General features: G+C 45.1%; 1 protein-coding gene across 1 annotated transcript; it reads left to right on the top strand.

Annotated features, from left to right (window-relative positions):
- Positions 1 to 5,109: 5,109 nt before the first annotated feature.
- On the top strand, positions 5,110 to 16,951 carry LOC307117676 (E3 ubiquitin-protein ligase TRIM39-like). Its single transcript, XM_079802668.1, has 7 exons — positions 5,110 to 5,358; positions 6,935 to 7,491; positions 10,633 to 10,722; positions 10,831 to 10,962; positions 11,573 to 11,708; positions 16,252 to 16,278; positions 16,398 to 16,951. The coding sequence occupies exons 2-7, from the start codon at positions 6,937 to 6,939 to the stop codon at positions 16,937 to 16,939; spliced, it is 1,482 nt and encodes a 493-aa protein (XP_079658794.1). The 5' UTR covers positions 5,110 to 5,358; positions 6,935 to 6,936; the 3' UTR covers positions 16,940 to 16,951.
- The last annotated feature ends 1,012 nt before the right edge of the window (positions 16,952 to 17,963 follow it).

Below are 17,963 nucleotides of genomic sequence, written 5' to 3'. Positions count from 1 at the left end.
CTTTGAGAGAGCACTTCCCTTCCGCTCTCCACCATAACAGACAAAGAGCTGGTCTGAGGTCCTGAAACACTGCGTCATGTCTACGTAAGTGCGGAGAGCGCGTACTGGACAGAGCAATGCCAAGGCTGGGTCTGCCTCCTCCAAAGGCAGCGCTTGCAGGTTCACTACCTGATCTCTGAAGGGAGTGGTAGGAACCTTGGGCACATATCCAGGCCGGGGTCTCAGGATCACGTGAGAGTTGGCCGGCCCGAATTCCAGGCACGCTTCGTCAACCGAAAATGCCTGCAGGTCCCCGACCCTCTTAAGAGAGGCCAATGCGGTCAGTAGAGCCGTCTTCATCGACAGGAACTTAATATCGACCGACCGCAAAGGCTCAAAGGGAGGCCTCTGCAGAGCACTTAAGACTACTGAGAGGTCCCAAGAGGGTACGAGAGGAGAGCGAGGAGGATTCAGTCTCCTCGCCCCCCTCAGGAACCTGATGATCAGGTCATGCTGACTTACCTTTTTGTTCTCCAAGATCGTGGTGGGCAGATATTGCGGCCACATAAACTTTGAGGGTGGAGGGAGACAGCCTTCGCTCCAACCCCTCTTGGAGAAACGAAAGCACGGACCCGATCGGGCATTTCCAGAGGTCTTCTTGGCGGGAAGAGCACCAGGTGACGAAGAGCTTCCACTTCAACGCATAGGCATGCCGAGTGGACTCTGCCCTAGCGGAAGTGATGGTGGCGACCACCGTAGGTGGCAGGCCACTCAAACCTGCCGCGTCCCGTCCAAAACCACACGTGGAGGTTCCACAGGTCGGGACGCGGGTGCCAAAGGGTGCCCCGTCTCTGAGTAAGGAGGTCCGGTCTCAGAGGAATAGGCCAGGGAGGGGCTGTCGCAAGGAGAATGAGTTCGGGGAACCAGGTCCGGCCGTGCCAGTACGGGGCGACCAAAAGGACCTGCTCCTTGTCCTCCCTGATCTTGCACAGGAGTTGTGCGAGTAGGCTCACTGGGGGGAACACATATTTGCGTAGGCCCCGCGGCCAGCTGTGCGCCAGTGCATCCGAGCCGAGCGTGCCCTCGGTCAGGGAATAAAACAGGCTGCAGTGAGAAGAGTCGTGGGAGGCAAACAGATCTATCTGTGCGTCCCCGAACTTTTCCCAAATATGCTGGACCGTCTGGGGATGGAGTCTCCATTCTCCCGGGAGAGGCTGAAACCGCGAGAGCTTGTCGGCTGCTTGGTTCAGGACTCCCGGAATATGGACAGCACGAAGGGACCTCAGGCGCTTCTGACTCCGTAGGACGAGATGGCGGGCGAGTTGAGACATATGGCGGGAGCGTAGACCGCCCTGGTGGTTGATGTACGCTACAACGGCCGTGTTGTCTGTCCGGACAAGCACATAATGGCCCTTCAGCAACGCTCGGAAGCGGTGCAGGGCGAACCGTACTGCCAGCAACTCGAGGCAAATGACATGCAGGAGGCGCTGGGGTCCTGTCCAGGAGCCCGCGGCTGCTTGTCCATTGCACATGGCACCCCAGCCCGTGGCAGAGGCATCCGTCGAAACGACAACATGCCTGGAAACTCATTCTAAGGGAACACCTGCCCGTAGAAAAGTGAGGTTCGACCACGGGGTGAGCGTCTGTAGGCAGGGCCGAGTCACTTGAACCCGGAGCGTGCCAGACTGCCATGCCCATCTCGGGACTCGATCGCGAAGCCAGTGCTGAAGCGGTCTCATATGTATTAATCCGAGCGGCGTCACCACGGCTGCAGATGCCATATGCCCCAGGAGCCTCTGAAATAGTTTCAGTGGAACCACACTCTTGCTCTCGATTTGACGGAGGCAAGTCAGCAGAGACTGCGTGCGCGGGCTCGAAAACTGCGCGCACATGGCGACCGAGTCGATGTCCATACCGAGAAAAGAGATCCTCTGCGCTGGGCAGAGTTTGCTCTTCTCCCAGTTGACCCGAAGGCCCAGACGGGCTAGGTGTTGGAGCACCCGATCTCTGTGTCCGCAAACCTGCTCCCTAGAGTGGCTCAGTATGAGCCAGTCGTCGATATAGTTCAGGATGCGAACCCCGTGCTGCCGAAGGGGCCAAGGGCTGCCTCTGCAATCTTCGTAAAGACGCGAGGGGACAGTGATAGCCCGAATGGGAGGACCGCGTACTGGTATGCTCTCCCCTCGAAAGCAAACCATAGGAACGGTCTGTGTCGAGGAAGGATGGAGACATGAAAGTAGACGTCCTTCAGGTCGATCGCTGCAAACCAATCGTGAGGACGAACGCATTCGAAAAGGCGTTTCGCAGTCAACATCTTGAACGGAAGCTGGTGGAGGGATCGGTTCAAGATGCGAAGGTCCAGGATTGGTCGTAACCCACCGGTTTTCTTGGATACAATGAAGTAGGGGCTGTAGAACCCCGACCTCATTTCGGCTGGAGGGACAGGCTCGATCGCACCCTTCGCCAGCAGGGTGGCAATCTCCGCACGCATGACGGGGGCGTTGGCCCCGATCATGGTATAGCGGACTCCCCTGTAGCGGGGAGGAGCCTGCGCGAACTGAATCGCGAGTCCCAGAAACTGCACCACTATAGTAGGTCTACTGATAATATTTACAAAATATTTACACTATAGTAGGTCTACTGATAATATTTACACAATATTTACACTATAGCAGGTCTACTGATAATATTTACAATAATTTATTGAATTTGATAGGTGTCTCTCACATTGTCCCACAGCAACATTATAATAGTGTACATTAATGTACAATGTTTTATAATAATAATTTATTCTATTTAGTGCCCAATTCATTCATTTAACATATTTAATATTGGGGCATCCAAGTTATTTGACATATTTGAAGTAACAGTAGTTACTTTCCCTGGTAATTAGTTACTTTTATAATGATGTAACTCAGTTACTAACTCGGTTACTATTTGTAATTAGTAACTATAGTTACTAGAGCCATTAGTAGCACTCATGTGTTTTCGGGGGTCAGTCCGGCGGAATTGCTAATGGGAAGGAAAATACGTACTACCCTACCCACCTTACCGGAAAACCTGAAACCAAAGTGCCCAAACAAATCAAGCGTAAAAGAGAAAGATAAAGCAGCGAAAGAAAAGCAAGCAAACTACTTTAACAGGCGACATGGCGTGAAGGACTTACCTGTTCTCAGACCAGGGGATTCAGTCTTGTTAAAGCTGGATGATGAATCACGATAGATCTGAGGACCCGTTAAGGTGCTGAAGGAGAGCAGTACTCCAAGATCGTACGAGGTCTTCAGCGAAAAGGAGAAAGTATAGTCTTAAAGGGGTCATAGAATGCCATTTTTGTACAAGTTAATATGATTCTTTAGTGTCTAAATGAAAAGTTTGTAATATACTTTAATTAAAAATTCTCATTAGTATTGTAAGAAAACACTCATTTTACCTGGTCAAAACCAGCTCTGTTTTCAGCAAGTAATTTCAGTGTATGTGACTTTAAATGATAATGAGCTCTGCTCACCCCGCCCCCTCTGCTCTGTGGGGCATTCGGTTCGACCCGACACAACACCACAACACACGTGGAGTGATGCCTTGACAACACTTGAGGGTATATTTTCGAGAAATAATGGCAACGGGAGTCTCTGAGGAAACATCTGAGCAACCTTATCATTTTGAACCGGAGTCGGACCAGGAACAGATGACGAACCCATCGAAGTTCGAACAGGACGTTTCTGAATGGTTGGTTAACGTCATGTCACTTTGATCTATCTTTGTACTGGCAGAGTAGCGAAGTTGCTATGTGTTTACTGATGTGTTAGTTCATTGACAGATTGATGTTATGTTATAAGATTTTTTTTGACATTACTTCTTAATCAGTAACAGACACCGTTATAAAGCATGTACAAAAGTAAGCTTAGTGAAGTGTTACCACGTTAACTTTATCACCCGAGTACACAGTTTGTAATAACAACCATAACGCGTTGTTCATTATAAACGTGTGATTATGAATTATATTGAGAACGTCATACACAGAAAGCATGCCATAATGTAACTTACCCTGTAAATTTTAGTCTCATTCATCGTGAAGGGTGCAAGCGATTTGCAAAGATTAATATAAAGGTTAATAAAACGTTACACTCACTTCTTCCTGAGGTGCAGCAGGAACACGATCCTTTTTCAAGAGCAGCTTATTAGCAAAACCTGCTTTATACTGACGCTCGTTTATAAAGGAGTCTGCTGAGAAATGATTCGCGCAAACATTGACGTTAATCGGGGGGAATATTCCCTTCTAAAACGAAACTCAGCAGCCACTGGGTCTTCAGCGGTTCGGATTTAGGAACATCAAAATGACTGCTGTGTTCGTTATTACACCCAACAACACAACACCACAATCGCTTAGACGCCATTCTGCTCCAGAGTATCAACAATGGCGGACTGATGACAGCTCGCTCAGGGCGGGTCTGTGTTGAAACGCTGCTGTCAATCAACAATCGTAGGAGGGGCGTACACCGTGTAACGTCACACGATCAGACGGCTCGATTTGAGACAGGGGAAAATATATAAGGAGATTAAAAAAAAAAGCACTGGATGTATTTTTATCATTATAGGATGGTTGTGTACAGGCACTGCCAACACACATTTCCGTATAATCAACTTGTAAAAGTGCATGTACCATTATATGACCCCTTTAAAAAAATCTTTAAAAAAGTTTACTGTCACATGAAATAAGACAAAGGATTCAATTGCAAGTGAAACAATGACTATTTGTTAGTCACTCATGAGAGTAGTGTAACAGGGCCAGATGCAGAATTGATGCCTGGAAAGTCAGTCGCTTGGCAGGGCAGGGACTCAATGGGCAACCCAGATCCTCTGTGGAAGTGAAAGGAGCGATCAGGAGTCCAGTCACCGCTGAACGCAGACGAAAAACAATCCCAGATGTTTTCAGGGAAAACAGGCAGAGCTATCATAAACTCTAATAGGGAATCCACTGCAGACTCAGGAGAACGGCCAGGAGACAGACAAACACAGGAACAAAAACCAACGATCTGACGAACACCAAACACATGACAATGAGTAAAAATACACACAGATAATGAGTGACAGCTGGCGCTGATAATCAGTGGCCACACCCACACACACACTTTCAGAGCGAGAATGAGTCAGTGAATTCATGAACCGTGACATTCGTCTCAGCAGGGATGAATTAGCAATTGCTCCATATTCATGATTACGGGTGGAGGAGCTACTTTATGACAGCTGAAGTGAAAGTGAAAGTGAACTGCAGTGAAAGACTTGTGAAGGTGAAACTATAACAGATGAACTGAAGCTTCTTCAGACATACACGTCTTTATTCACACGCACTGAAACTAGTGATCACCGCTGATATTCACTCAGGTAAGTGATGGAAATGTAAGAGCTTTCAGAGGTTTTAAACTCTAAAATAGTATCAGTAAAGTTTGATATCTTCAAAACTACAGTTACAATTATAAATACACTAATCTACATTAAATTACACGTAGTGTTTAGATGTATTTATCTGTGGTGAGAAATATTTTCTGGGGAAATCACTTAAAAAACCCCCAAATAATTTCACCCTTTTTTGTGTTGTCTTTATTTAGAAAGAACTTTGTGTTATGATAATGTTGTTGTAAAGACACATACTCCGAGACACATTCACATGTAGTTTTTCTTCTAGCACAGATATGACAATCAAGTACTTTGACTTAAAAACAGCGTTTATTAATTTATCTTTTTATATCTAGGCTCAGTGAAATATTTCCAAACATAACATTATCTTTTTTTTTTTTTGCTAAATTTACCAGTTTATGAGATTAAACATGAGCACAGATATAAATGAAATGATTCAGTTTTTTTAAAAAGAAAAATATAGAAGTTAATTCACAAGTTAAACCAGTTTACAAGATTGAATAGGATACAACAGGGCAAAGGCACACCTTAACCCTATAACTGGCAACGTATCCTGGGTGATACAAACATTTGAGAGGCAGTGGGAAGAGGCAGGGAAAGTGTAGGTCTCATTTCTTGGTTTCATGTTGAAAGAGTGTTCGTTGCGAATATTTATATCTGGTGAATTTGTTCATACATTCTTTGTTTAGCTCACGGGGAACATTTAAAAACAACATGACCACCTTTAGTAGCAAAAATACTCACCTTCAGATAAAAGTAGATATATTTCACATATTTACAATATTTAGAGGGGACTTGCATGTTTAAAAAAATGTTGTTAAGCATTATCTTAGTACGTTTATGTTGAAATTTTATGAACTAATTTTTTTTATTTTTCATAATCTGTTGAGTATAATATTTATACATCAGGAAAAAAAATATTTTATGGCTCATATATGCAATTCATTGCAAATCAATGATACCTGAGAGATGGACAAATAAATGTTCCCCAAAAGCCGTCAAAAAATGTAAAAATGGCTGAACTATCAATCAATAGTTTTTCAGCAAAGTTTTGGTCCAGAAAAAACTCAGAAATAATCAGATCCAGATCCAATAGTTTTAAACTTCAACAGAGTACCCGCCTTCAAGGAAGTAAACGCTTGCCAATGGAGAGTGGCCAGACTCTCTGTACAAATGAAATGTACGTGAGTCTGGTAAGACCAGGATTTAAGACCAAATTTCCACATTCATCATCAAAAGTGGTTGTTAAGAAAAGTGCTGAGAGTTTTATGGCATCTAGTAGTTTAAAAGAGAATAAAGTCAAATGCACCTTTTACCTCTGTGTGTCTTCAACCCTGTTGTACCCTTCTAGGAATTTACTTTCCACCTGTGGTTGTTGTTGAAGTACATGTGCAAGTGCAGTTCTTTTCTAACTGTACATACCCATGTTAGTCAGCCAAACTCATATCAGCAAGCAATTTTATAGTGCAACCTTAAGTATTATCCACACACATTGTTCAATTAAGTACTGTAGATGATATATTGTCATCACTTATCTTTTCAGTCATGGCGTCCTCCAGTGATCCAGCACTAAATGAGGAGCTCCAGTGCTCCATCTGTCTGGAAGTGTTCACTGATCCAGTCACCACTCCATGTGGACACAACTTCTGCAGATCCTGCCTGAGCAAGTGCTGGACGAACACAAAGACCTGCTTCTGTCCACTCTGTAAAGACACATTCAGCAAAAGACCTGATCTCAAGATTAATACAACACTCAGAGAGGTTGCGCAACACTTTAAGGAGAAGCTCAATCTAGGAGAACCTGAGGTGTTCTGTGACATCTGTGGTGAAAGAAAGCAGAAAGCTGTGAAGACCTGCCTTACGTGTCAAAGCTCTTACTGTGACTCTCATCTGGAGCCTCATCGCAGAGTCCAACGTCTAAAGAAACACACACTGATCACTGCCGTGGAAAATCTGGAGGATTATATATGCCAGAAACACGAGAGACCTCTGGAGCTGTTCTGCAGAGATGATCAGACGTGTGTGTGTCTGTTCTGCACTGAAGGAGAACACAGGACTCACAACACTGTTCCTATAGAGGAGGAGAGTCGAAAGAAGAAGGTAAAGAGTTACAGGCAAAACATTTTAAACACCCCATGAAATGCTTCCTGTGTGTTGACGTTGGTGCAGGTCATATTGATGGGCTTGTCCCTTTTTTTTTTTTATAAATCACCTATAAGTTAATTTTGTCCATTTTTGAGAATGAAATGTCTCGGTTAAGTATATAAACCTTGTTCCCTGGGGAATGCAGACGTTACACCAGGAACGTACTGACGAAATAGGAGTCTTGCCTGAGAGCCCAATCACCTTTGAGTGGTAACAAAACAAATTTGCACCGCAAACTCTGCCCCACCGTGTGGGTATATAAGAAGGCGCACATGCAATCTCGCACTGTTACTTGCTGTGGAGCTGAGAAACTGAGCCTGTTTCAGCGGTACAGTGGTTGTAGCACAAGGACGTTCCCTTCAGTCAGTTCCCTTAGAAACGTACTGACGAAACGGGGTTCCCTATCTAGTCTCGCCACAAAGGCTGTCTTCTGGTGCCTTGTGTGAGCCTTAGCTCACTGTTGTGAGGCTATCACAAGCAAAGGGCTAGGCTAACACGAGAAAACCATGGTACACTGGGTGGCAGGATACATATTAAAGATCTCTGAGGTACCCAGCCTGCAGGGTGGAATATTTCAACCTTGGAGATGGCAAGAAGTCTTGCCAAGGGAAAAACACGTGCTCGGAGGAGACTTATCGTGGACATACATGAGTTGGTTGCCCAGTCGGGGAACCAAGCACATGGAGGCACCTAGCCTGACACGAGGGCTGACCAACCGGGCAAACACTCTGGTGTCGATGTCAACAGTGCTGGAGGAACTCAGGGCTTAACTGAAAACCTAACCTGAGTAGAAAAACACATGTATTCAGTCTGTGGAATGGCGCAGCAAGCGATGACACAGAGCAAATCCTACTTACCGGCTATTTGGAGCGAGTATATAAGAGGACACTGGCTCCACACGGACACTGTAGAATCTTGCAAATGTATTGGGTGTTGCCCAGCCTGCAGCTCTACGGATGTCTGTCAGTGAGGCGCCATATCAATGCCCAGAAGGAAGCACAGTTCCTGGTAGAGTGTGCTTTTGCCCCTAGGGGACATGGCAGGCCTTGAGCCTGATAAGTCAAGGCTCTGCTTGGAGAGAGCCTTTCCCTTCTGCTGCCCTCTGCAACCGACAAAGAGCTGGTTTAAGATCCTGAAGCACTGAGTTCTGTCTATGTAAGCGCGGAGAGTGGACAGAGCAATGCCAAGGCTGGGTCTGCCTCCTCCAGGGGCAGCGCTTGCAAGTTCACCACTTGATCCCTGAAGGGAGTGGTGGGAACCTTGGGCACCTTGGGTCGGGTCTCAGGATCACAATTTCGAGCCGGCCCGAATTCCAGGCATGCTTCATCAACCGAAAATGCCTGCAGGTCCCGACCCTCTTAACCGAGGCCAAAGCCGTCAGTAGTGCCTTCAACAAGAGTAATTTAAGCTCCACCGAGTGCAGTGGCTTGAAGGGTGCTCTCTACAGTGCAGATAAAACCACTGAGAGATCCCAAGAGGGAGTCTGCTGAGGACGAGGCGGATTTAACCTGATGACCAGGTTGTGCTTCCCCACACCAGGTGACGAAGAGGTTCCACTTCAAAGCATAGGCGTGTCTCGTGGACAAAATTGTGATGATAGCCACCACCTGAGGTGGTAGGGTACTCAACCCTTCCGGGTACCAAAGGGTGCCCGTCTCTGAGAAAGAAAGTCCATCCTCAGAGAAATGGACCAGGGAGGGGCTGTCGCGAGGAGCACCAGTTCGGAGAACCAGGTCCAGTTGGGACAATAAGGCGCAACCAAAAGGACCTGCTCCTTGTCCTCCCTGATCTTGTACAGAACCTGTATGAACCTGATGGTTGAAATTCACTAATGTCACCATTTTGTCTGATCGGACCAGTACGTGCTTGCCGTTCAGCAACGTCCGAAAACGGTGCAGAGCAAGACGTACGGCCAGTAACTTGAGGCGCTGGGGTCCTATCCAGGAGCCTGCGGCAGCACATGGTGCCCCAGCCTGTAGTGGAGGCATCCGTTGACACAACAACATGCCTGGAAACTCGGTCTAAGGGCACTCCAGCCGGAAGAAAAGAGAGGTTCGACCACGAAGTGAAGGTTTGGTGGCCAGAGTGACTGACACCCGGAGCGCGTCTTGCTGCCATGCCCATCCCTGGACTTGGACGTGAAGCCAGTGCTGAAGCAGTCTCATATGAAGCAACCCGAGTGGTGTGACGGCCACTGTGGATGCCATATGCCCCAGGAGCCTCTGAAATAGTTTCAGTGGAACCACTATCTTGCCCTCGAATTGACTCAATTCAGCAGTGACTGCGCGCGCACATGCTAGCTCGTAAGCTGTGCATACATGGTGAGCACCAGGTCCCTGTGTTCGCATAACTGATCCCGAGAATGAGCTAGAATAAGCCAGCCAATCCTGTGCTGCCTGAGAGCTACAAGGACCTTTGTAAAGACGCAAGGAGACAGGGACAACCCGAATGGGAGAACCGTATACCGGTATGCCTGCCCCTCGAAAGCAAACTGTCTGTGTTGAGGAAGAAATGAGATATGAGAAATTAAATATTTAACTATATTACTTTCTATTAAATTATGTTGCATTATTTTCCTGTTACCATTGTGAAGCTGCTTTGAAACCATCTGCACTGTTAAATGCGCTATATAAATAAAGGTGACTTGACTTGACATGAAAGTACGTACCCTTCAGGTCAATCGCTGCAAACCAGTCTGATGGACGAATGCATTCGAAGATGCGTTTGGGTGTCAACATCTTGAATGGAAGCCTATGAAGGGTTTGGTTCAAGATGCACAGCTCCAGGATTGGTTGTAACCCACCATTCTTCTTGGGTACAATGAAGTAGGGGCGGTAGAAGCCGGACTTCATCTCGGCTGGAGGGACCGGTTCAATCGCACCCTTCACCAGTAGGGCTGTGATCTCCACACACATGACAGGGACATTGCCACCCACCATGGTTAAGCGGACTCAGCCGGGAGCTCCACGGCTTGCAGCGTGAGAGAGGGGGTGCAGGCAGAGGAAGATTCGTCAGGGTAATCCACCATAATCGGATCACCCTGGCCATCAACCAAAGTATAAATGTGTCTGTCTTTTTCTCTGTATGTATCATCAGGTGGTTCAAACACAGAAAGACGTTCAGCAGATGATCCAGGGCAGAATGAAGAAGATTCAAGAGATCAAACAGTCAGTAGAGCTGAGAAAGGTGAGAGGAAAAATTATTAAAATAATTTATCTTCTTGCACTTTAGGCTACAACTTGTGATCTTTCTTCGAGAAGTGTTCCCTGAACTGACTCTTTCTCTTTTTTGCAGACTCTAACCCCCAGTTTCCTTACTTCATCTCGAACCGTCCAGATTTCAAACAGGATGATTATTGGTCTGGGTATCCTGGTGGTAGCATTGATCATCTTGCCTAAACAATATACTATGAGTGCGAGAGAGTGTGTAAGTGCATTGGTTTAAGGGTGTGGGGTGGGTTGGTGTGTCTTTAGCTGCTTCTTGAACAATGTTTAGGTGGAGGTTAAAATAAATAAATACAGAATTTAAATGGGTTTAGGGTGGAAAATACAGTAAAAAGATTTTTTTGTAAAATTATCAATTGTCACTTTTTGCAAATATATTTAATTTTCAAAATATTTACTCATTCAGTTTTATTCATATACCTAATATGTTGAAAATGCAAAATGGAAAAATGCTTCTAGTCTTGTCACAGTCAATTAATTACATAAATCACTTAAATGACAGTTTCAATTCAAAACAACGAAAATGGACAAAAAAAGTATAGGTTGCATCACTGGATATTACTGTTGGTCAGTTAATATTCCTATTGTAAATCAGTTATCAAATACTAGTATTAAATATTTAGCTATACTTATATCTTACCTCAACTCTTTCACCATTAAAAACTGAATTTTGAGCTGAATTTCGCACTTTCGTAAACAGTAAAACTTGCCGCCTTTGATTTGATTTAGAGAAGAGAGATCCATGAACTGAACTGAGTGTGTCAGCAGAGGGAGAACAAGTATATTTAACTGTCTTCTCTCTCCTGCTGTAGATGTGCAACAACTCGATGTCCGCCAACTGGACTGAGATCAGGATTGACTCTGATGTGAATGTGAACTCTCTGTATAGAGCTCTGACTCAACTGAAGGAAACTCATGAGACACTAAATGAAAAACTCAGTCAAACTGGTATGTGAACATCAATATAAGATTTTTGCCAGTAACTAATAAAATACATCTTTCAAAAAAAGTTCATTTTTAGCATCTGTGATGTACTGGTGATTACCATATTATTATAAAATCACTTAAAGTTGATCTTTAACTCATAACCAGTTAAATAAGTATAATGTGAACTTTAGTGACATGTAAGGCACATGACGCACATGACATGTACAGAACTCAATAGTACTTGAATACTTAGTTGCAGCTCCTTTTGCCTGAATTACTGCAGCAATGTGACGTGGCATGGAGTCGATCAGTCTGTGGCACTGCTCAGGTGTTATGAGAGCCCAGGTTGCTCTGATCGAGGCCTTCAGCTCTTCTGCATTGTTGGGTCTGGCATATCGCATCTTCCTCTTCACAATACCCCATAGATTTTCTATGGAGTTAAGGTCAGGCGAGTTTGCTGGCCAATTAAGAACAGGGATACCATGCTCCTTAAACCAGGTACTGGTTGCTTTGGCACTGTGTGCAGGTGCCAAGTCCTGTTGGAAAATGAAATCTGCATCTCCATAAAGTTGGTCAGCAGCAGGAAGCATGAAGTGCTTTAAAACTTCCTGGTATGCGGGTGCGTTGACCTTGGACCTCAAAAAACACAGTGGACCAACACCAGCAGATGACATGGCACCCCAAACCATCACTGACTGTGGAAACTTTACACTGGACCTCAAGCAACATGGATTGTGTGCCTCTCCTCGCTTCCTCTAGACTTTGGGACCCTGATTTCCAAAGGAAATGCAAAATTTACTTTCATCAGAGAACATAACTTTGGACCACTTTTTTTCCTTTTTGTCTTTAGCACAGGCGAGATGCTTCTGACGCTGTCTGTTGTTCAAGAGTGCGACAGCTGAAACCAATGTCTTGCATGCGTCTGTGCATAGTGGTTCTTGAAGCACTGACTCCAGCTGCAGTCCACTCTTTGTGAATCTCCCCCACATTTTTGAATGGGTTTTGTTTCACAATCGTCTCCGGGTGCGGTTTTCCCTATTAATTGTACACTTTTTTTCTACCACATTTTTTCCTTCCCTTCGCATCTCTATTAATGTGCTTGGACAGCTCTGTGAACAGTCAGACTCTTTTGCAATTACCTTTTGTGTCTTGCAAGGTGTCAATGGTCGTCTTTTGGACAACTCAAGTCAGCAGTCTTCCCTGTGATTGTGTAGCCTACAGAACTAGACTGAGAGACCATTTAAAGGCCTTTGCAGGTGTTTTGAGTTAATTGGCTGATTAGAATGTGGCACCAGGTGTCTTCAATATTGAACCTTTTCACAATATTCTAATTTTCCGAGATACTGAATTTGGGATTTTCCTTAGTTGTCTGTTATAATCATCAAAATTAAAAGAAATAAACGTTTGAAATATATCAGTCTGTGTGTAATGAACGAATATAATATACAAGTTTCACTTTTTGAAAGGAATTAGTGAAATAAATAAACTTTTTGATGATATTCTAATTATATGACCAGCACCTGTATAGCAAAAATACTTTTTTTTTTATATAGAATAATTATAATTACAGTTTTAATAAAAATACAAGCTTTAAATTTCTGCTTTTAAATCCTCTGGTATGATTGTCCCATAGACCTCCATTATAAGTCCATTTATGTTAAACACATTCTGCATTATGTTTTACAAACGGTGGGACGAACAACATTTACACACCCCTGATGCTGCCAATAGAGAGAAACGTCTCGGTTACGTATGTAACCTTAGTTCCCTGAAGAGGAAACAAGACGTTGCTTCGAAATGCTGTGAGAATGCTTCCGCGTGATTGCGTTGTGAAGCATGTTTGGAATCAATCCAATGGAAAGACAGAACGTCATAGGCGGGTGACGTCATAGACCAGAAACTATAAAGCACCCATCAAAACAAACCGCGCTAGCTTCTGAAAAGCCTGAAGTAAGTCGATCACAGGCACACAGGGAGTATGGCAGGAGTCTCGTTCCCTCTTTAGGGAACTAAGGTTACATACGCAACGAGATGTTCCCTTTCAGGGGAACTCGCACTGCATCAAAACGCTGTGAGAACGCAATACCCACATCGCCATAAGAACAAGTGACCGTATGTGTGAAACCGAAATGCACACTATTAAGATAGCACCTGTGCCCCAGGAGTGGAGCCAACATCCAGTTCATAGAGCCTGACAAATGTATGTGGCGAGGACCAGCCTGCCGTATCACACACATCTTGAAGGGAAACTTCCGAAAATAAAGCTTTAGAAGCAGCCATACCCCTGGTAGAGTGAGCCTGTACAGCCAAAACTGAAGGCTGACCAGCCGCCTCATAAGCAAGTGAGATGGCCTCAACCACCCACTTGCTCATTATCTGCTTAGATGCAGGGTACCCTTTCCTAGGAGTCCCAAAACAAACAAACAACTGTTCAGCTTTCCTCCATTGGGCAGCTCTGTGGACATAAGCATCCAGTGCCCTAACCGGGCACAGCAGATTTAGTTTCTCTTAGGCCTGAAGCACAATAGGTCGTACAGAAATAGTAGGAACCTTAGGAATATAACCCGGCCTAGGATGAAGAAAAGCCTTCACCATGCTGGGCGCAAATTCCAAGCACGAGGGAACCACAGAGAGGGACTGAATTCTTTGAGAGATTAAATGGCAATAAGTAAAATAGTTTTAAGTGTGAGAAACATTTCAGACACTTCTTCAATAGGCTCAAAGGGAGCCAAAGAAAGGCCCTGCAACACAGTGGCCAGATTCCAGGCAGGAACCCTTGTACAAACAACAGGCCTAAGTCTTAAATTACCACGAAGGAAAAAAGTCACTAGTGGGTGTCTCCCCAGTGAAATACCACTCAAAGGAGTGTGGAAAGCAGCTAAGGCCGCCACGTACACCTTTATTGTGGAGGGGGATAACCCTGCTGAGAATCTATCCTGCAGGAACTCCAGCACTGTACCAACCGGGCAGTTAACTGGGTCCAACTGGCGATCTCCACACCATGAAGTGAATAATCTCCACAACAATGCATACAATTTCCTTATGGATGGAGCTCTGGAGTGAAGGATGGTCTCAACAACCTCAGCTGAGAGACCTAAACTCTTTATTTTTATCTATGAGCTGGGTCTCCTCACAGGCCAAGCCCACAGTTTCCACAACTCCGGGCGGGGGAGAAGGATCAACCTGCTCGCCTGAGAGAGAAGGTCTCTCCTGGTCGGAATCTCCAGAGGAGAGCCTTCCAGAAGAGACACTAGGTCCGAGAACCAACTCAGGCCAGCCAGTACGGGGCTGCTAACAGTAGACAGTGCTCCCGTCCCGGCGAACTCTCTCCAGAACTCCCGGAAGCAGAGCAATCAGGGGGAAAGAGTACAGGGGAGGCCTCGGAGGAGGTGGATGTGTCAGAGAAAACCACAGAGGGCAGTGAGAGTTCTCTAAAGAAGCAGACAGATCTACTATTGCTTTGCCAAACTTTTCCTACAAGAGCTCCACCACCTCGGGGTGGAGTCTCCATTCCCCGGGCCTTGGGCCCCTGCCTCGACAGGATGTCCGCTTCCTGGTTTAGGACCCCTGGGATGTAAACTGCCCTGATGGACAGCAGTTTCCCTTGGGCCCACAGGAGGATCTGGTGTGCCAACTTGTATAAGGAGCGCGACCACAGACCCCCCTGATGATTTATGCAAGCAACCACCGATGTGTTGTCTGACCAAACAAGCACATGGTGGCCCTTGAGGTCTAGCAGGAAGTGCTTCAGAGCCTGAAACACCACCATCATTTCTAGGCGATTATGTGCCATGAGAGCTGATGGACACAAAACCTGATGCCACAAAACCTGAGTCGAGCCACTCATGATCGCTCCTCAGCCCACGAGGGAAGACTCTGTCATTAGCGTAACGCAACGAATGTGAGTCCCCAACACCGGCCTTTGGGACATACACCAAGGGTCTTTCCACATGTCTAAAGCACGAAGGCATCGCCGTGTAACTTTGATCATGCGGAGCGAGTATCCCCTCGGGGAAAACCCCTTGGTTCTGAGCCACCACTGCCACTGTCTTATGCTCAGCAGGCCAAAAGGTATCCCGTTGGATGCAGCTGCCATACGACCTAACAATTTCTGAAACTGTTTGACAGTGAGAAGCCAGCTTTGGTTCCTTTACTGATGAGAGAATGTTGAACCTCCATATGCTTTGTTACTGAGCAAAAGATCAACCAATCGTTGATATAAATGAGTATGCGGGTGCCCTGCAGGGACCGGAGCCGCAGGGAATGCGAGCTGAAGCGCTCTCCTCAAAGAACACTCGGCGTGAGGGCAGCGTTATCATGGCCAGACGCTCACAAGGCTCACAACCAGCTCCCTCGAGAGCTGCCTGAGCACCACACACACACAAATACGTACATATATATACACACATATACATGTGTGTGGTGAAAAAATCCTGCCTAGTCTCAACTAAAGATGAACAAAATGCTTTATAGTTTCCGGTCTATAACTTGAAAGGGAACTCACTGTTAACCTGAAAATATTCCTATAAATATTTCTTCATTATATTGTCATCTGTGTTCGCAGGGTTGAAGTGGGCTCAGAATTATGCAGGTATAGTGTGATTGACACCATTTTCTTCAATACACTTAAAATACTTTTGTTTATAATGTGTTTTATAGACATGAAAATGTTTGTTCTAAAGTTGATTGATAATGTCTGATCTCTCTCAGTGGATGTGACTCTGGATCCTAATACAGCGAATCCATATCTCATCCTGTCTGATGATGGAAAACAAGTCAGTCATGGAGACATTAAACAGGACGTCCCAGAAAACCCAAAGAGATTTGATGAGAGTTCTTGTGTTCTGGCAAAGCAGGGATTCAGTTCAGGCAGATTTTACTATGAGGTGCAGGTGAAGGGAAAGACTGGGTGGAGATTAGGAGTGGCCAGAAAATCCATTAACAGGAAGGGGATGATCACACTGAGACCTGATAATGGAGTCTGGACTATGATTCTGATAAATAAGGATAAATATTTAGCTTGTGATAATTCACTTGTCTCTTTATCTCTGAGAGGGAAACCTGAGAAGGTGGGTGTGTTTGTGGATTATGAGGAGGGTCTGGTCTCTTTTTATGATGTGGAGTCCAGATCTCATATCTACTCTTTCACTGGTCAGACTTTCACTGACAAACTCTATCCATTTTTAAGCCCATACCTTAATGATAAAGGTAAAAACTCAAACCCACTAATAATCTCACCTTTAATGGATTAGAATATGTGAATGAAAACCAAAAAAAAAAAAAATATTTGCACAAACTAAAATAAAGCACAACCCCAAATCAGAAAATGTTGGGACAGTATGGAAAACGCAAAAAAAAGAAGAAGAAGTGATTTCTAAATTTACTTTGACTTGTATTTCATTGCAGACAATATGAACACAAAATATTTAATGTTTTGTCTGGTCAACTTCATGTCATTTGTAAATATGCATCCTTTCCTGTCATTCAGACCTGCAACACATTTCAAAAAAAGTTGGGACAGTAAAGCATTTACCACTTTGTAATGTTGCCATTCCTTTTCACAACACTTAAAAGACGTTTAGGGACTGAAGACACCAAGTGATGAAGTGTTTCAGGTGTAATTTTATCCCATTCTTCCTGCAAACAAGTCTTAAGGTGGGCAACAGTACGGGGTCTTCCACACATTCTCTATTGGAGACAGGTCGGGACTGCAGGCAGGCCAGTCAAGTACCCGAACCCTCTTCCTCCACAGCCAGGACTGCAGAATGTGTGCAGAATGTGGTTTTGCATTGTCTTGTTGAAATATGCATGGATGTCCCTGGAAAAGATGTCTTCTTGAAGGCAGCATATTATGCTCCAAAATCTCGATGTACTTTTCAGCATTAATGGTGCCTTCACAGAAGTGCAAGTTACCTTTGCCAAGGGCACTGACACAACCCCATACCATGACAGACCCTGGCTTTTGGACTTGTTGCTGGTAACAGTCTGGATGATCCTTTTCTTCTTTGGTCCGGAGCACACGGCGTCCATTCCTCCCAAAAAATACCTGAAATACTGATTCATCTGACCACAGTACACGTTTCCACTGTGTGATGGTCCATCCCAGATGCCTCCGAGCCCAGAGAAGTCGACGGCGCTTCTGGACACTGTTAACATAGGGCTTCCTTTTGGCACAGTACAGTTTTAACTGGCATTTGTGGATGTAACTACGTATTGTGGTACTTGACAAAGGTTTGCCAAAGTAGTCCTGAGCCCATGTGGTGATATCGCTAATAG

Source organism: Gobio gobio, assembly GCF_949357685.1.
Source record: "Gobio gobio genome assembly, chromosome: 21".
Lineage (NCBI taxonomy): Eukaryota > Metazoa > Chordata > Actinopteri > Cypriniformes > Gobionidae > Gobio > Gobio gobio.
Note: the sequence above shows the minus strand (reverse complement) of the source record. Positions and strands in the feature narration are given on the sequence as shown.

Bases quoted from the DNA above. Each gene is read 5' to 3' on its own strand.
- LOC307117676 (XM_079802668.1), top strand. From the start codon at position 6,937: ATGGCGTCCTCCAGTGATCCAGCACTAAATGAGGAGCTCCAGTGCTCC. The intron at 7,492-10,632 runs GTAAAGAGTTAC...ATGTATCATCAG, and splicing joins AGGAGAGTCGAAAGAAGAAG to GTGGTTCAAACACAGAAAGA. The intron at 10,963-11,572 runs GTAAGTGCATTG...CTCCTGCTGTAG, and splicing joins CTATGAGTGCGAGAGAGTGT to ATGTGCAACAACTCGATGTC.